Source organism: Euphorbia lathyris, chromosome 3 (assembly GCF_963576675.1).
Source record: "Euphorbia lathyris chromosome 3, ddEupLath1.1, whole genome shotgun sequence".
Lineage (NCBI taxonomy): Eukaryota > Viridiplantae > Streptophyta > Magnoliopsida > Malpighiales > Euphorbiaceae > Euphorbia > Euphorbia lathyris.
This window is the reverse complement of record NC_088912.1, coordinates 63,789,790-63,810,142: the sequence shown is the minus strand read 5'-3', so window position 1 is coordinate 63,810,142 and position 20,353 is coordinate 63,789,790. Positions and strand designations below refer to the sequence as shown.

General features: G+C 36.1%; 1 protein-coding gene and 1 long non-coding RNA gene across 3 annotated transcripts; one reads left to right on the top strand and one right to left on the bottom strand.

Annotated features, from left to right (window-relative positions):
• Window positions 1–31: 31 nt before the first annotated feature.
• On the top strand, window positions 32–4,725 carry LOC136224827 (shikimate O-hydroxycinnamoyltransferase). 2 transcript variants are annotated; one of them, XM_066013253.1, is made up of 3 exons: window positions 32–176; window positions 764–1,221; window positions 3,599–4,725. In XM_066013253.1, the coding sequence occupies exons 2-3, from the start codon at window positions 814–816 to the stop codon at window positions 4,484–4,486; spliced, it is 1,296 nt and encodes a 431-aa protein (XP_065869325.1). In that variant the 5' UTR covers window positions 32–176; window positions 764–813; the 3' UTR covers window positions 4,487–4,725. The 2 variants fall into 2 exon arrangements, with proteins under 2 accessions (XP_065869325.1, XP_065869326.1); XM_066013254.1 differs by lacking the exon at window positions 32–176 and adding an exon at window positions 215–525.
• A 154-nt stretch (window positions 4,726–4,879) lies between these two features.
• Window positions 4,880–6,286, bottom strand: LOC136224830 (uncharacterized). Its single transcript, XR_010686636.1, has 2 exons — window positions 5,279–6,286; window positions 4,880–5,205 (listed from the first exon to the last, which is right to left on the bottom strand). It is a non-coding gene; the product is annotated as an uncharacterized lncRNA (long non-coding RNA).
• Between the last annotated feature and the right edge of the window lie 14,067 nt (window positions 6,287–20,353).

Here is a 20,353-nt window from a genome sequence, read left to right as displayed (position 1 = left end):
AGGGGTGAATGGTCAATGAGAGTAGGCGATGTTAGGTGAGTGACAGATCGGATTTCTACATTACATTACCAATACCATCTTTCTTCCTTATAAAATAAGTGGCCTGCCCTTTGCATTCTAACCTCCCACTCACCAACTCCGTTTCTTATCTCCTTGTTCCATTTTCCTAAAATCAGGTATTTCTTTCCGATCATTTCACTTTCATATTCTGCTTTCTTATTATGCAAATAACTATATTCTTGTGTGCCGTAACCGGAACGAATCGTCATCGTTTTCTCCGTTTAAACTTCACCCACTCCTCTTCCATCAATGATTAATGTGGATCTTCTCGTTAAATTTTGCTTTTCTGGGTTACCACCATTGACCGATTCGATTGCTTCTAATTTCTTTTTTCACTGTTTTTACATACAAATAAAATTAAACTTCTGTTAACAGTTTTCCTACCATTTTTAGCCTTTTCCACGTTAGTTAGGAGTTAGGACAACCTTCAAATCCCGTATACAGTATGTATTTCTACTAATTCAGGTAAAACTTATAATCAAAAAACAGATTTGGGCAAAACTTTATTTTCCATCTTCATTATTATTGCTCAAGTACTATGTTACATGTCATAATCATTATTATTGATTTTTTTTAAATATATAATTCCCTAATTAACTCCATTCCCATGTAATTATGAATTATCATGCGATGCGATGCGATGCGTCAACTGCTAAAAAAGTCAAAGATATTGTGTCTGACCGCTGATCTGTTTGCTATGCAGAAACGGCAGTCAAATTAGCGTAGCAAAAAAAGCGCGTGGAAAAGAAAACGATGATCATCAACGTAAAAGAGTCGACGCTGGTCCAGCCCGCAGAGGAGACGCCGAGAGTTGGGCTGTGGAACTCCAATGTTGATCTAGTGGTCCCGAGGTTCCACACCCCGAGCGTCTACTTCTACAGGCCAACTGGTGCTCCTAATTTCTTCGATCCAGATGTCATCAAGACGGCCCTTAGTAAGGCACTTGTGCCTTTTTATCCCATGGCCGGACGCCTGCGAAGGGATGAGGATGGTCGAATTGAGATTAACTGCAATGCTCAAGGTGTATTACTTGTTCTCGCTGACACCACCTCCGTCGTTGACGACTTCGGCGATTTCGCTCCCACTTTGGAGCTCAAGAAGCTTATTCCTACCGTTGATTACTCCGGCGGGATTTCCACTTTTCCTCTCTTAGTTTTGCAGGTACGCTCTTTCAATTTTTTACTCTGCATTTCGGAAATTAAATTCCATATATTCCTTCATTAAATGATCCTAATTGGTAGTGGGACCTATACTGCAATTGTTGGTAGATTTGTCCATGAATACAGGTGAATTGGTTATGTTTTCAGATAGTGATATTTTGTTAACTAGGTACTTTAGCAACAGACACCAAAAAAATTGAATTCCACATGACATTTCTAACACTACGTACATAAATGCTCTTAGTTTGAAAATCGTTCCTATCATATATTGAAATTTTAACAGTTTTTATTTTCTACTCTCCACTACTTAATCTAAAGATATAATATCATAATTGTCAAAAAAAAAAAAAAAAAATATCATAGTAAATTACAACCAGCCAGTTAACTTCACTCCCAAATAACATTATAATCACTAAACTTCAATTAACATCTCAACAAAGAAATTTTTCAAAAATTTAAGTTGTTTTAAACTATATTTACCATGAAAACACCTCTTATTTTCCAAAATCACAATTTTTTAAACAGTTACTTTGTCTTTCTTAGCCAAACATTTAAATCTGAAACATTGAAACTGTTTAAAATAAAATTTCCATAAGTTTTATACTGAAGGATTACTTGCTATTAAAGTGGTATGTCACTAAGTGTAAAGTTGGGCAACTTTTATGTTAGGCTTTACAGTTAGTGACTATGAAAGTAATTTACCCTCTAATACCTTGTGATTAAACCAATTTACTTGATAGATAAAACCAAAAAATAGCATCTCTGACAATTACCTTGGATTTAATTAGGAGAGTATTTGTTGGGCAAGCTTTAACATAATAGAGAAGTATTTGGCGGCTGTGATCCGGTTATAAATAGAAGTTACTGTAAATGGAGATGACATTATCTTTAGCAACTGATATTCTTTATACCTTGAGAACTTTGTAAATTGCCAAGTTTCAAACTTTTGATGACAATGTACTGTTCCACTGGTGGTGTTATTAATAAGCATAATATTAAAACAAGTGTAGGGTCTGTTTTCTCAGATACGGGCTGATCAACATAACATTTACTTGTCTTAAAGCAATGCTTCATAATTTTATGCCCCACAACTAGAAGGTTTCTCACATCACATGGACTTGAGATAACTTCATTTTAGGTTTTAGGCCTTTTCACATGGAGCTGAGGGCCACAATGACTGTAAAACAAAAGATATTACTGAGCAGGACCACATCTGATTAGACATCATTGTCTTCTCACCTAAATTTGATAGTGATTGACTGGACTAGTAACTCATCTCTTAATCAAACTTGTTGGCTTTCATTGTTTACTTACTTTTTACTCTTCTTAATGAATACAGATCATTTGCTTTAGACTTGAGGATCCATCTAAGTCTGATAGTGATCGATCACTTACTATTTGTAATCATTATGACTTGATCATAATGTTAAACATGTCAGCGACTTCAGACGAATAAGGACTCAGAATTTATAAGTTTTTGAAATTAAAGATTTGATTATTTAAAGCTACGCCTTGAGGAGAAACTGAGATAAGCTTTCAACTGTTAGCGAGTGCAGTTTGTTAGGGCAAAGACATTTGTTTGCGACAAATTCTCAAACTTTTATTTGACAATCGTTATTAATTGAGGCTCACATTTTCTAAGAGCTAAAAACTTACTAGAAAGTGAATGGGATAGGATACTTAGGAAATCGACTCGCATACCCAAAAGTCGTCATTTAAATAGGCTGCATATCTAAATCTAATTGGATAGTAGATTTTCTCTACTTTCCACTCTGTTTGTTTTCTTCTTTGTTCATTGCACAAAGATGCTCTATTATATGACTACTATAGCATGCCACCTGGCAAGCCTTGTCTGAGCACACATATCATGTTATTATCAATTTGATGGAAACTCACCTTTGCCTAAGTGGTCTTGTTTCCTTATTGAAAGGAAACGGTTTTCTATGATATGGCTATTCAAGTCTTTTATAATTTTTCTGATGGGAGTATTATAACTAAAACTTTGGTTGCTTATACTTTAGCAGCTACGGTTAGTGATCATAAGTGCATATATATACTCCATGATTTTCTCACAGTTGATTAAGAGGCATAAAGAGAGTGATTTTCTGTGAAATTGAGCTTTTTTCTGCACTCATCATCTATAAAATGTAGAACAAGCAAGATGATTGAGCATATAAATAACCAACCAGGACTTAGTTTTTTTTTTTTTTTGTCATTTCGTGCATAAAAAAGAAAATACCCATATAGCCTCCAACTATTTATAGACTTCCAGTAACTACTTGGATGTTTTCTGTATGGTCCCCTACAGACTTGTTAGTTCAAATTCGAATTAATGCATGCTTGAATTTACTAATGGTTTTTGGTTTGATTATTTGCAGATAACACACTTCAAGTGCGGTGGAGTTTCGCTTGGTGTTGGTATGCAACACCATGTAGCTGATGGGTTTTCTGGTCTTCACTTTGTGAATACATGGTCAGATATGGCTCGTGGTCTGGACCTTACAGTTCCACCATTCATAGACCGCACCCTCCTCCGTGCCAGAGATCCACCTCAGCCTGCATTCCACCACGTTGAGTATCAACCTCCTCCATCCCTAAAGGCTTGTGCCGAAACCACCAAACCAGATAGCACGACGGTCTCAATTTTCAAGTTATCAAGAGAGCAGCTTAACGTCCTGAAATCTAAGGCAAAAGAAGATGGAAACACTACAAGTTACAGCTCGTATGAGATGTTGGCAGGTCATGTATGGCGATCTACTTGCAGGGCACGTGGACTTGGTGATGATCAAGAAACCAAACTATACATTGCAACTGATGGAAGGTCAAGGTTGCAGCCTCCACTTCCACCGGGTTACTTTGGCAATGTGATATTTACAGCAACACCAATTGCAGTAGGAGGTGATCTGATATCAAAGCCAACATGGTATGCTGCAGGAAGGATTCATGACGCATTGGTTCGCATGGACCATGATTACCTTAGGTCAGCCCTTGATTACCTTGAACTTCAGCCTGATTTGTCTGCGCTTGTTCGAGGGGCACATACTTTTAAGTGCCCAAATCTGGGGATTACTAGCTGGGTTAGGCTGCCAATCCATGATGCAGATTTTGGATGGGGCAGACCCATATTTATGGGGCCTGGTGGTATTGCATACGAGGGTTTATCGTTCATCTTGCCGAGCTCGACAAATGATGGAAGCTTATCAGTAGCAATTGCATTGCAATCAGAACACATGAAACTGTTTGAGAAGTTCATCCATGACATTTAAACAAGTGCTGGGGAATATGACATATACCAGAAATTCTTTGTTTCTTTGTTTCTTGTTGAAAAACTTAATCACCACAATATCTTTCCGTGTTTGTCTTAATTTCAGCAGAAATGAAATGTCCATTAAGGGGAAAGTCCTTGTTGTACACGCTATGCACATATCTCAACTATGGAGAAGAGAAAATTGTATGTGTAATTTAGTGCAACAATCAATTTGACCTTTTCTTCTATTGATTCTGAGCTGAACTCTTCTTTAATCCTACACTTAAAAAATTATGGTTTGATGGCAAGCTTCTGGGATATGTTCTTAAAGACCAATTGAGTGTAGTTCAATTGGTACATCTAATAAATTCATCCCACATCTCAAAAAAAGAAAAAAGAAAAAAGAAAAAAGTGAGTATGAAGATGAAGCATTTATTAAGCAAAAGCAAAATCAATTATTAAAGATAGTAGCATCTTTAAAAAAGAAAAGTTGATGGAATCGAAGATAAATAATCATAAACAGCAGAGCTTTAAGCAAGTAGCAGAAGAAGATAAGAAACTAATGGAAATAAAAGAAAAGGCAGAAAGCTAAAGATAGATAGGCAGGGTGTTGCAGAGTTACAGAAGCACTTTTAGGATTGGGGCGGCGAACAATATTAGAATTAGTCCCATGAGATCCAGTCGATCTCTTCATAGACTGGAAAAGCTGAGCCTTGTTGTGTCCATGGCTGTTTGAAACTGCAGGTTAAAAAAAGATAATTACATGTTTTGAGTTAGGAAGATGAAGCCAGAAGTAGAGTTGGTAGCGTACCATGGATAGTGAAGTCTCCTTCATGTTTTGCTTGAAAGGAAAGGTTTGGTAGGAGATGAGCAGATATGATCAAAAACCATACAACAAACACAAGCTTCATTTCCTTTCCTTTTCCTTGAAGTGGAGTCTCAAATCAAATCTGACAAACAGAAACCAACCAACCCTGCCGTGTGATGTTATTGATTGCTCAATAAGTTGTGATTTTATTAAAACAAGAAATTGAAAGTTTTGTCAATATAAAGTAAGTACTACTTAATTGAGTAACCGTGTGCATTTAATCATTTCCGGTTGTATTTATTTGTTGGACATTTTATAACCACACACTAGTTAGGAAATTATATAATTACAAAAGATAATTAACCAGGGGTAGCCTACTTCTAAAATAAAAAAAAGTATAAAATTCAGAATTCTTTCCAAATACTCATATACTCCTTTATTCTATTCAACCATTAATTAAATCTAGGAATAACTATTCCATAAACTAAAAGCTCAACTTAATTAAACTAAAAGCTTAATCCGATAGTTAAAGGTCCACTACATATTAATATCTGACAATGAAAAACGCAAAAAATGGTAAAAACGGAAAAAGGTGAAAAATGGTTAAAGAGAAAAAACACAAAAACAGTGAAAAATATGAAAAACGTGAAAATGGTAAAAACCGAAAAAACGGTAAAAAAGTGAAAATGCGAAAAAATGGTAAAAATATGAAATACACGAAAAATAGTAAAAACGAGAAACTTAATTTTAAAGCGTTTCACATTTCCATATTCGTTTCGTAATCCGAAACTCTTGAAAACTTGCACAAAATATTTCGGGGTCATGTTTTCATAATTTTAAAAAAAAACTTGTTTCTAGCATGTGTACATAGATAATGACTTGCAAAGATTAGGACATATTAGATTTTGAAGTATGCATTCGATGTGATAGAATTTGTAAAGTTTGTTATTTGATTGAGATTAAGATGGTTTTAATTATACTTAAGGTAAGTTTGTCTTCTGAACTACAAAATTGTTCCATGTTATCGCATTTATGAACCAAACATAAGAATAACTATTTCTAAGGAAAACTATGTTATTCTATTCTATTTTATTCCATATCATTTTTTTTTTTTTGATAACGTTGTTTTCCATTCTATTTCATTGAACCAGCCAACACCTTATCATTATATTGGGCATTTAGGAATACTCAAGCTTTACTTCAAAATGTCTGAACATATAAAACATCACATGAACGTTCATCAAAATTAGAAAAAACAGCAACAACTTTGCTTATCAAATCAGCAGCGATGAATATGGAATTCGATAATTAGAGAAACCAGCAACCAATTCGAAAATTAGATAAAGCGAACGACATTTAACAAATCAACTCTTGGCTCACCTTATCAAACATATTTAGCTTCTCAAATTGACTGATGAGTGCTACGCAGAGATCATTCGTGTTGCTTCTAGTGAATATCTCGAAATCGTGTTGAGGAAATAGTTTTTCTAATGGGTTGTTGAGTAAATATCTCGCAATCGTTCGAGAAATTTGAGTTTGAGAAGGAGAAATAACACCTAATGGGATGGCTTCTAGTGAATTGAGTTTTAATTGGGCTATGTGTACATTAAAGCCCATGTTGCGGTTTTCTAATTCTGCCACAACAAAAGGGCGGGCTAAAGCCCAAGAGGCAGTTAATAAATGGGCTGCTATAAAAAGGCCTCTAAAGGAGCAGTTTTTTGTAATGAACATATAATTTTGTGCAAGATTTTCAACTAAGCAAATGGAAAACTTGTTATCTACCAATATTACTTAAGTTGTGGCATTCCAACACTAATCCAAATTGCATTACCAAGTGAAAATACATAGCCATATTGCAATCATCAAAGCTTCCAATCCATTGTTGTATGAATAGCCAATCAACTCTTCCTTGAACCAAATAATAAAATCAATTGTCCCATTGCAAACCTTTAATTATTAGTGATTTGCAATTCTTCATTTTTTTTTGAGTAATTGCGATTCTTCATGATTCTACTCAATCTCCATACCTAGATAGTAGTGCATAAAGTGTTGGATTCTTCATTTTGACCTATGATACTATAAATGATGAGAAAGATGAATATAATGATGAGGAGAAGTTGAAGGTAAAAGAAAGTGTTCACGAAGAAAGAAGAATACGATGTTATTGATTTGGATAATAATGTTGCTATTAATGAACATGATGTTCCTTCTATTGATTCTAATTCATTAGATCCTCTTGAGACACTTTCTTTGATTTCTATCATCGGATGATGTTATTTTTGAAGATGATAGTAAAATGATAGGGAGTGTTCTTGAATCTTTGAAGTCTGATATTGATAGGAAAGATGATGAATAATCAAAAGAAGATAAGCCATCAAAGCTCTTGACAGTTTGAAGCTAAGATTATGGTTTTTATTTGTATTTCTATTATTTGTTTGTTTTTTTGGGTTATTGTCTTTTTATTTGTAATTTTTTTTTAGAAAAGTGATAGTATTAATAATAAAGGCGGTGTCATTGTTGCTGAGAATGAGGATTTTAGTAAAATTAAAAAGAGCAAAGTTGAAAGTTGTTTTGATTTTTTTTTGGAGAATTTTCCATTTGAAATTAGTTTGATGCATTTTGCAGTATGTTTCTTCATTAAAATAAGAAAGAGAATTATATGAGGTACTTATGCATTGAATGACCAACTAGGATAGTAGACTCATGAATGGATAAGCAAACATGTTATTAATTGGGTTAAGGTTGATTCTTTAAAGAAAAAGAACCAGTAGTTTGTTTCCTGATTGTTGTTTTTATTATTACATTTCCTCTGTTTTTTTTTATAAACCATTACAGGGTGTTTCATACAAATTAAGAAACATAATTAATTTAAAGTCAAATTAGTAATCCAACCTTAATTAATATATGTGAGCGCTCGCCTCCACACTTTTTTTTTATTTACGTGAAAAGCAATTTAATGCCATACAACGTCACTTACCATTATATTAGGATGCCACTGGGGAGTGTTACCAATTCCTCGGCTTTTTATTCTGAATGGAGCCAAGCTCAACTGGACAGGCGAGGCGTGATTTCTTCTGAGGCTCCTCCCCGCTAGACTCGTCCCCACGCAGGCATGACTAAGGTAAATTTTGACGCCTCTCTTTTCCCTCAGATAGGCCAGGCAGGATATGGGTTTGTTGCTCGCTCTTCAACTATGTTTCTGGCAGTAGGCAGCAGTTGCAGCGGTTTGATTTCGGATCCGTTTTTGGCGAAGGTCTTAGCATGCCGGGCAACGCTCCTCTGGCTGGTGGAGAAGGGGTGGAGTAATGCCTTGGTCGAGTCAGACTCACAACTCCTGGTAAGTGCCCTTCGTAGCGAAGCTGGGAGCTCCTCGAGTATTGACCTGTTATTAGGCGGCTGCCAATCTCTTTTACAGTGAATTGTCGGCTGTTCTGTTTGCTTTGTTAAGCGATCCACGAATCAGGTTGCCCATGCTTAGTGGTCTCAACGACTGATCGCGGGGTTTGGGTTAATGTCCCGCCCCATTTTTTGTGTAACGTTTTGTTGGCTGATTTGTAAAGGTTCTGTTTAAAAAAAAATATATATATATATAGAGGAATGAGCATCAAGGAAGAATTTTCAAACTTTGAACAGAATAGGATAGTACATAATAGTAGGCATATACATATGAATTTCACGTGGAAAGCATCACATTATGAAAGAATAAGAAAGAGAGGCCCATTACCATTAGTGAAAGACAGTGTAAAAAAGATTATTCCCACATTATTATTCATCTCACATTTTCAGTGTGCAATAACAATTTATAATTAAGATGTCAATCTTCACTTGGAAGCTCTAAACTTCTCTTTAAATGATTGTAACACAACAAGTTAAGTTAACTTCTTTGTTTATTGGATCATAGTCTTATTCCCTTCTGTTCGTATTTAGAATTTTGTCATTTTGTCCATGTAGTATTATTAGTAATGTTTGTTCATCAGGTATTCTCATTCTGGATACAAAATTATTTAGTTTGTTAAATTTTCCGTATGACATAATTTTTAACGTGTGGCATGCAGACATACCAATTGTTTTTTTCCGTATAGGCTTAATATGTTGATAAATGATGAATTATTTTTTTCTTATTTATCTATCTATACAACAACAACAAAGCCTTAGTCCCGAAATGATTCGGAGTCTGCTAACATGAACCATCATATAAAACCGTGAAATCAAGTCGTGTCAGCGACACAAATTCTCTCCCTCCACTCTTTCCTATCCACTACCATATTTTCCTCAATCCCCAATACACTCATATCACTCTCGATCACCCTCCTCCAAGTTTGCTTAGGTCTTCCCCTACCCCTCACCACTACATCCTTTTGCCACTCTTCAGTCCTCCTAACCGGCGCATCAAGCGCTCTTCGTCTTACATGGCCAAACCACCTTAGTCGGTTTCCCTCATTTTATTCTCAATAGATGTAATCCCTACTTTTGTCCTAATTATTTCATTACTCACCCGATCCTTTCTCGTATGACCACACATCCATCTCAACATACGCATCTCCGCCACCGACATCTTATGAGTGTGACAGTGTTTCACTGCTCAACACTCCGTACCATATAACAATGATGGTCTGATTGCCGTACGGTAGAATTTTCCCTTCAATCTATTTGGAATGCCGGGGTCACAAAGAAAACCCGTAGCACTCTTCCACTTCGCCCAACCAGATTTAATCCTATGAGCAACATCTCCATCTACTTCTCCACCCGTTTGGATAATAGATCCTAAATACCGAAAGCAATCCGATGCCTGAACAACTCTCCCATCTAGGGTGATTGTCCCTGCCTCCCTACTCATATCGCCGCTAAACTTACACTCCAAATATTCTGTCTTACTTCGGCTCAGCTTAAAGCCTCTAGATTCTAAAGTTTGTCTCCATAGTTCCAACTTCCTCTCCACGCCTTCTTTCGTCTCATCAACCAATACAATATCATCTGCAAACAACATGCACCATGGTATACCATCTTGAAGTGAACTCGTTAGTTCATCCATAACGATGACAAAAAGAAATGGGCTTAGTGCAGAACCTTGATGCACTCCAATCGTAATAGGGAACTCTTCAGTCTTCCCAACACTGGTGCGTACACTCGTGCATGCTCCCTCATACATGTCCTTTATGATGTCAACATATTTCCGCGAAATGCCTTTCCTTATTAGGGCCCACCAAAGTACTTCCCTTGGTACCTTATCATATGCCTTCTCCAAGTCAATGAAAACCATATGCAAGTCTTTCTTCTTATTTCGATAGTGCTCCATTAATTGTCTCATTAGGTGGATGGCTTCCATAGTTGATCTTCCCGGCATAAAGCCAAACTGGTTTTCCGAGATCTTCACCGTCCTCCTTAGCCTTTGTTCGATCACTCGCTCCCACAGTTTCATAGTGTGACTCATTAATTTGATTCCTCGATAGTTGGCACAGTCTTGGACATCGCCTTTGTTCTTATACAACGAGATTAGGATACTTTTCCTCCATTCGGATGACATTTTATTGTTTCTCCAAATTTTGTTGAAGAACGTCGTCAACCATTCGATTCCTCTATCTCCCAAACATCTCCAAATCTCAATAGGGATGCCATCAGGTCCTACTGCTTTTTTTCAATCTCATCTTATTTAATGCCATTTTGACTTCACCCTTTCGTAAAAAATAATAAAAAATTATTAAAATGGGAGTAAGACTATCATTGTAAAAAGTTTTTACAATTCTAATAAATTTTACGAATGAAGAAAAACAAATATATGATTTTTTTAAAAATTATAAAAAACTTATAATAATATTTAATTTTAGTTTAAAGATATAATATTAAAAAATAATTACAATTTAAGAAAATTAATGATACATTTTTTCAAGTATATTAATTTCGGTGTATATGTAGTTTAAAAACTTCATTAAAATTAATTAGATTAAATTTGAAAACTAAAAGATAATTTTTTTTTTTTGTATATAACTAGGGGCAATTTTGGACTTTCATTTACAAAAACAAATAAGAGGAATAAAGAATTGATTAAGATAAAACTTAAGAACTTTATAATAATATGATGGATTTACTAGCGTGTTAAGTAAAAACATAAGGACTTTATAATTATTTACCCTATATCATATTTTTACAATTGTTATGCACATGACCTTCCTCTTTTTACTGAGATTGGTTTATTTTATTTTATTTTTTGGTTTTTCCTACCTATGTGTATGAGGTAAGGAGTTTGTTGGTTGCTGGATGAGATATTAATAAAATCTTATTTTCTTCGTCTTATATTTGGTATTATAATTCCTCTCCATTGTGTTCTTATTTGCTCACCATAGCAGTTATCAATACACATACGCAGTGACGGATATTTATTGATAGAGATTGCTCCATATGGTAAACAATTTTAATATACATTTAATACACCACGCTATCCATGTGTCACGCTAATAATTTGATAACACATCATATCTGACAAATAAAATATTATCACTGTATAGTTAATCAATAAAATATTTTTTAATTAATTATTTAAATAAAATTCGAAATCCTAAAATGTAGTGTATTTAGTCATTGTAAATATATTAGCTTATCTTTTAAATCACGGATTAAATCCATATTTGATCTATGTGGTATCCAAATTTTATCATTATTTGATAACATTTGTCTATGGAACATTCTCATATGTGACATTTAATCAATTTTGGATAAAAAAAAATTAACCAATTTGTTAACTTTTTGTCACGTGACACAATTTTTGACACATGACATATAAAACCGAAAAAACGTAAAAATAGTTGTTGGGGGTAAATGTAATTTTTACATTTATTTATATTTTTACCATAGGTTATAATTATAACCTAAGTTTACTAATTTTTACATTTATTCGTATTCAAACCATATGTTATAATTATAACTTATAGTTTGTCATTTTTATCATTTTGATGTAAAAAATAAAGGAAATAAAAAAATATATAAAATAAAAAAAGAAATAGTCAAAAGAAGAGAAGAAAGTGGGTTAGTGGGTGACAAAGTAGTGGGTGACAAAGTGGAAAATGCCACTAAACTAACTTTCTTAATGCAGGAAATCCGAAATAGGCCACTGATCACTTTTGATTAATTTTTTCGACAAGCTAAACGTTCAAGAACTTCAGAAGTGAGCTTGGATCCAGAAAATAGACGTCCCCAGCTTTATGGATCCATCTTCAGCAGCACCATAGGACGAACACAGAGAGAGCAGGAATTTTACGAAGTCAGCTGCAGAAAAACAAGCAATTTCGGATCAACTTACACAAGCCAAATTGAGGCCTAAAAATAAGGAAGCACTACTCCATTTTGTGCTTAGTGGAGTCATGGTATGAGTAGTGGGTAAATGAGTGTTTAGTGGGTGCAAATTCATCCTATAAATAACCTTTCTTCTTCTTCATTCAACTCCCCCCCTATAATCAATACAAAACCAATATCAATACCAAAATAATCAATCCAATACAACAATACACAACACTTATCAATACAATTCTCAAAAATATATTCAGCCTATTCATATATTTCTAGCCAAATTCGGTCCCAATTCGTCCATATTCATCACTAAACACAATTCTCAAGCTTCCAAGCCAATTTCAATCATTAATCCTTGATTCTTATCATCAATTTTAGCTACAATCGCTATAATCTCAAGCTTTCGTTCATCAAACTGAACATCAATTTACATCAGCCCCCTTTGCCCGATTTGAGCCACTAAAATCATCCCTCTCGGTCCTTGATTCGGTATAATTTGCTCTTTTTCCGACCAAACACAAATCTGATTCGTTTTTCCTACTCAAATTCACATCCAAAAACTCAATTTCCTAGCCAAAATACCAATTTTATCACAGCAATCCTAATTTCCAAATATTCAAGCCCAATCAATTAAGCCCATTAAACACACGTTTTACTCACTTCAAGCATCGGTCTCGGGATAACGACCTCAGGCAGACACAACGTTTCAACGCGACGCTTCGACGCAACGGTTCACCGCTTCAGTTAATTTATTTCAATTGTTCATTTCAATCTCAATTATAATCATATTTATTGCTTTTGACATTGTGGATATTAAATTTGCTATTTGTCTTGGCTGTAATTATTCTCATTCGATTGATTGTAACCCAAAACTCTTAATTTAAAGTAAATATAAAGAAAAATTCCCAAATTCTTGCGTTTGCTTTATTATTACTACATTTTTAATTACTGAAAACTATTGGTCCAATTCTAGTTAAAGTTGTGCTGACGGCAACTAGGAACACAGGGAAACATTTTCACAATCCTTGCTTTTCCTGTACAATTGTTTGATTATTAGCCAGTTATTCATTAGACACAGGCGCATATCTATAAAAACCGTTTTCTTAAACGTAGGTTGAGAACCTAATTCTCTGGCACGCCCGCATTTTCCCACACAAATCAAGGTTGTAAAAGGAATATTTTTGTTACTCAAAAATATCGCCAACAATAGTGAAAATGCGAAAAATGGTAAACATATTAAAAATACGAAAAATAGTAAAAATGAGAAACTTAATTTTAAAGCGTTTCACATTTCATATTCGTTTCGTAATCCGAAACTCTTGAAAACTTGTACAAAATATTTCGGGGTCATGTTTTCATAATTTAAAAAAAAAAATTGAAACTTGTTTCTAGCATGTGTACATAGATAATGACTTGCAAAGATTAGGACATATTATATTTTGAAGTATGCATTCATGTGATAGAATTTGTAAAGTTTGTTATTTGATTGACATTAAGTTGGTTTCAATTATACTTAAGGTAAGTTTGTATTTTGAGCTACAACATTGTTCCATATCATCGCATTTTATGAACCAAACATAAGAATAACTATTTCTAAAGAATAGCTATACTATTCTATTCTATTTTATTCTATATCATTTTTTTTTTTTTTATAATGTTGTTTTCCATTCTATTTCATTGAACACCGTATCATCATATTAGACATTTAGGAATACTCAAGCTTTACTTCACAATGTCTCAACATATAAAACATCACATGAACATATAATTTTGTGCAAGATTTTCAGCTAAGAAAATGGAAAGCTTGTTATCTACCAATATTGATAGGAAAGCTGATGAATAATCAAAAGAAGATAAGTATAAAGCTCTTGACAGTTTGAAGGTAAGATTATGGTTTTTATTTGTATTTTTATTATTTGTTTGTTTTTTTTTGGGGTTATTGTCTTTTTATTTGTAATTTTTTCTTTAGAAAAGTAATAGTATTAATAATGAAGATGATGTTATTGTCGCTGCGAATGAGGATTTTAGTAAAATTAAAAAGAGCGAAGTTGAAAGTTGTTTTGAATTTTTTGGAGAATTTTCCTTTTGAAATCAGTTTGATGCATTTTGCAATATGTTTTCTTCATTAAAATAAGAGAGAGAATTATATGAGGTACTTATGCATTGAACGACCAACTAGGATAGTAGGCTGCATGTTATTAATTGGATTAAAGTTGATTCTTTAAAGAAAAAAAACTAGTAGTTTGTTTCCTGATTGTTGTTTTTATTATTATATTCCCTATGTTCCCTTTTATAAGTCATTATAGGTGTTCCATACAAATTAAGAAACATAATTAATTTAAAGTCAAATTAGTAATCCAATCTTAATTAATATCTGTGAGCGCTCGCCTCCACATTTCTTTTTACTTACGTGAAAAGCGGTTTAATGTCTTACACCGTCACTTACCGTTGTTTTAGGACGCCACTGGGGAGTGTTGCCAATTCCTCGGCTTTTTATTCTGAATGGAGCCAAGCTCAACTGGACAGGCGAGACTTGATTTCTTCTGAGGCTCCTCCCCGCTAGACTCGTCCCTAGGCAGGCATGACTAAGGTAAATTTTGACGCCTCTCTTTTGTTGGTCCTTTATAACGTTACAAGTATAGTTCCAAGGGGGGGTTAGGAACTATTTAAACTTTTTCTTAATTTAGGGCAGACTTCTTTTCTTAGGAGAAAAGGTTTTAACAGCGGCGCTAAGTAAACAGCAAGATACTGGCTTAGTCAACTGGTGACTAGGTCAGTTTCTTAACTTGAGTCAGGAGATAGCACTTAGAGTCTATTCCTGAGCTCAGATGTTTGATGCGCACAACTCAGCTTGACCTCTTTACTTGGTCAGTTTTTGGTTATTTAAGCAAGCAATACATATAAGGAGTTTAAGGTAAGAAATACGTTACTCAGCAGATTTATCCAGGTTCGACTTCTAAGCCTACGTCCTGTCCCCGGAACACGTTCCAAGCTTTCGAATCCTCTACTAAGCTCTTTAAAGGTAGAGCCTCAAACCTTTTACAATCTTAGCAACTGAGTATAACAAGAGTACCTTCCTCTATACCTCTACTCAATCCTAATCTCTCGCTGAGTACTATAACCGAGTACTCAGCCTCTCCTTTCTAATCTCTAGAAATGATAAGTGTTTGTCCTAAACAATGATTGCTAAGACACCTTGGATGATTGAATAATCACTCTAGACTTTTACACAAAAGATATGAAATTTAGTGTAAGATTGCTTTGCTTTTTTGCTTGCAGAACTTGCGTAGAAATTTGGTCAGCGTAATGGCTTGATCAAGTTCTGTGTTGAATGAAGCTTCTGATGGCACTATTTATAGAGACGTCTTGAGGCATCGGTCATTTTGAATTTCGAAATAACCATTGGAGGGAAACGACTTCCTGTCGTTGTCATCCTGACTTGCTCAGAGCTCTCGGCCAATCAGATTTGAGTATCTTCTGTCCTCGGTCAGCTTTTGGTCAGCTCGGCAGAATGTCTCTCCTTTTATGGTAAAGTCAACTGGACAGCATACTGTGTCGTCTGAACTTTACCCGAAGTGGAAACACTTTGTCTGGAAGTTTTCCTTAGCCAGCTGCTGTCTTGTACGCTTTGTCGAATCAACTCAGCAGCTTCGTTCCGAAGTTGTTCCCTGAAGGTCTTCTAGATCCTTCTTCCGCTGAGTTGCGTTTTGTCCATAACGACAACGTTTTGACATACGCGGGCCGAGTTATCTTGAACCGTTTGACTTGGGCTTTGACTCTTGTATTGGGCTTGGGCCTTTTAATCCTTATGTCTTATAAGCAATTTAACTCAATATTGAACAAACACATTAGTAGAATAAATCAAAGCATTTAAACTTAGTGTGTTTAGAATATGTTTTTAATTATACTTAAACAATTTTGTCAAATCAAAATTATGTGGAAAGGTATTTCAACAAACTCCCCCATTTTGATGTTGGCAAAACTATTCAGCGAGGAACTGAGTGTTGAGCTCCCCCATGATAGTTGACTTATTATAACTTAGCAAACTCCCCCGTAAGGGTTGAGCTACTGACTTAGTTTTACTCTAAACATTTAAAGGTTTTAATCGAGTAAGTCTAAGGTCAGTTTTCAGATATAGGTCAGCTCATGGATCATATTCTATCTTACTCAGTGTTTAAGCGGAAATTATAGCATTCAGAGAGCGCTGAGTAATTTGTTATTCAATGAGTTTTATAAGACGATGTTTTATAAACATTCAAGTCAATGTCAAACATGTTATCAGCATTGGGTTCAATCAATAACTTTTATAAGCCTTTAAACATAGCTGATTTAATTGAAGATACATAATGACATAATACACAACATCGTATAAAAATAATTCATAACTCAGAGTTTGAACAGAAGATGCAAGTATTGATATTTAATATAGGTACTCAGCGTTTACAAACAAAAGTTCAAGACAGGCATAGAGACTACATATTTAGCCTATACTGAGCTAGCCTATATCTATTTCTTTCTCTTCTGTTTGGACTGACTAGACTCATGCTGTGTTCTCACTTGTTCTTTCTCCCCCGTTTTGTCAACATCGGGAGGAGGAATCCTAAAGGTGTCGGTTAAGACGGCTCTGGTCAGTTCTGTGGACAGCGCTTTAAGTCTATCGACGCTTTCATTGACACCATCAAAGATAGCCACTCCATTATCTGAGACCTCGGAGGGTATATTAAGCTCAGCAGCGCTGATCATGCTGACTATAAAAGCTTAAGATTTACCTACCCAAGTAAGTGCATCAGTTAGACCAGCAAGGACTTGATGGAATGTCTTCAGTAAGGAGGTGTCATAGTATTGACGCTGAACATTGCTGTGACGTATATGGTTAAAGGTTTGTCTGGTGATGGATAGCATTTCATTTTGCTTCATAGCGTCAGTATCCATCTCTTGCTTGTTCAGATTCAGCAATCGAACGGCCTCACTAATTTGCTACACTGAGCACTGAGAATAGGAGACCATTTGCTCGTTGGTTTTGATTTGCTAGGTGTGAAGCTGAGCAAAGAGCATTTTAACTTCATCAGAAGTAGCATAGCGTGTGTTCGCAGCTGACAAAGTCTGAACTTGTTCTTGAAGAGCGTTGAGATGTTGAACTGTTGTCAGCTGGATCTCAGCCAGCTTTGCAATGGAATCCTGCTTAGCTTGCTGTGCTTGAAAGGTAATGATGACATTCAGCAAATCCTTGAATCCCTTAACTTCGTGGAGAAGCTGAGTGACTTGGGAAAGCTGAGTTGTCTTAATAGTGGAAGACCCAGCAGGAGGAGGAGTAGTTTGTTGAAGGTCTTTGATCAATGCTTGCACTGAGTCGATTATTCTTTTGCCAGACTTAGTGGCATTTATGTAACTTTGAGAGCCTTCATTAAGTTGTCTAGTGACATCAGTATGACCGGTTGGAAGAGGAGTCAAGGGAATGACGTGGTCAGTGACTGGAAGTGAGTTTCCAATCTGCACTTGTGTTTCAGGTAGAACTGATTGATCGATAGAGGTGTTGATTGGAGAAGAAGTAATCCGGATGCTGTTGGTGCTAATTGAGGCAGGAATGTTCTGAGTCAGCACAAGACTTGGATTGACAGCATCGATGGGAATTGATTCCACTTGACTCATAGAATTTGCAGAAGCATTCAAGTCGGCATGTTCCTTTAGTGAAGAAACAGAGGCTTGCTTTTCTAGAGAAGCTGGTGGAGTAGAGGATGGTTGCTTTCTGAAAATTTTTAGCTTAAGTGCAGAGGGGTCCTTGGTTGGCTTCTGAATAACAAAGTCATGAAGGGTTGGTTGTTAAATAGGAATGTCACTGACTGTCGTCTGACCTGCCTTAATCAATCTTTTTCTGCGAGGAGGAGGAGTGTCATCTTGGATAGACTCTCCTGAGTGAGATGGAGAAGTTTCTTCTTGATCAGCTTCTTGATTAGCATTAAGCTGGTCAGATTTTTCTTGTACTTGATCAACATTGTGTTGGTCATGTTCTTGTTCTTCTCCAGTAGCCAACTCAGTATTGGCTTGCTCAGCTTCAACCTCACTGGTTGTTTCCTCATTGTCCTCAGCGTCATCCTGACCGATGGCCTCTTCTTCTTCATCATCTTCTGAACTGTCACCATCTAGCTCTTCCTCAACTTGTGCAATGAACTGATCGTCCAAATGCACCTCATCTTCTTGATGCTCAGCTACAGTTCCTAGACACTGTGTGTAGTGAGAGTCACCAGGAACAATGACGTCAGTAGGGATAGCATCAATTGGAGTCAATGAAGAAGACTTCTGCTTCTTTTGAGGTTGCTCATCAGCATCTTGTCTTTCCTCAATTTCAGGCTCATCTTGCCTGCTCATTTTCTCAGCTAACTTAGGTCTCTCCTGACCTGGTTCAGCAACTGACTTAGGCTTCTTTGCCTTAGGCTCAGCCTTCTTTGAAGGGGTCTCAATAGCTTTCCTCTTGCGGGTAGCTGGAGCCTTAGTTCTTCTCCCTTTCTTCGGGACAGCTGTTTCCTCAGCTTGTTGTTCACCAGCAGCAGCAGTTTTTCCTTTCTTCAGCGGTTGATTGAACTTCAAAGCCCTCAGTGAAGGTGCTGTGATTTCAGATCCTCTAGCTTTAACTTCATCAGTTAGGTCTATTTGATGATCAATGAGGATCCTGGTGATGAGCGAGCCCAGCCTTAGAGTTCCAGTGCTTCGTAGGAACCCAGCAATCAGGAATACTGGCATGTTGATCGGTTTGTATTTCAGCATATGTCATATGAAGCATTGCTCAAAGTTCGTTGCTGAGGTGGTGCAGTTGATCTTAGGATAAATGAAGTAGGTCAGCAAATAGTGAGCCATCTTTTGGTGTTGTCCCATAGAGGAACTGGAGAATTCTCCTGAGTGGCCTTCAGGTTTACAGAAGGTGACTTCGTACCCAGTACCGTCATGATCTCCAGATCTTCTCAGCTTTGCTCCTTCATTTTTCAACTTCAGCAAATTCGCCAAATAGGTGGGATTGATGAAAATCGTTTTCCCCCTTACTACTGTTGCCAGATAGTCCTGGTTATCATCAGCGACTTGGAGGTTCTTGTAGAATTCCCTTACTAGGTCAGGATAGGTGTGATCCCTAATGGAGAACAGCTCGGTCCATCCATTTTGCGAGATCCATTCGCAGAAGGGTTGCTCGGAAGTCACGAAGTTCTCAGAGACCCATCGTGAGAAGTCCACCTTCCATTCGCTAATGTTATCAAAAACCTTGGTATAGGTTCTGATTTTGGTCGGTTTTCCTTTGGAGGAGGTAGCTTGTCCAATTTTTCCTTTACTCGGCGTGGTGACCTTGGTAGTTTCAGGCACAGAAGTTTGCCTGGAGGGTTCATCGGAGCTGGTCTTAGGGTGACCGGCACCGGAGATGTTGACGGAAAATTTAGTCATAGTTTCAGAACAAGTTTGGGAAGCTTTGAGAGTTTTTAGAGAGAAAGCTTTGCCTTAGAATTCGGTAGGTGTAAAGAAAATAAATAATGAGGATTTACCCATTATTTATAGCGGTGAAGAGTGGATCTTATCGAATCCATATGTCAGTTTTGTCTTGGGATTGTCAACCGGCAAAGATCCTGGCATTTATGACACATTCGGCGCGTACGTCATCCTAGGTGGCTGTTCGCGTGCTTAAGCATTAAGTGCAACAGATCTAACACTCAGCGTTTAGAATACTAAGCGTTTTGGATTCTGAGTGGTCAGTAGTATATGAAAGGATGATTTCTCAGTTTAAGATTACTACTCTGTGTGCATATTGACTCAGTATTG

Excerpts from the sequence above, each read along its gene's own strand:
- LOC136224827 (XM_066013253.1), top strand. The coding sequence starts at position 814 with ATGATCATCAACGTAAAAGAGTCGACGCTGGTCCAGCCCGCAGAGGAG. Across the intron at positions 1,222-3,598 it reads TTCCTCTCTTAGTTTTGCAG|ATAACACACTTCAAGTGCGG; the intron begins GTACGCTCTTTC and ends GATTATTTGCAG.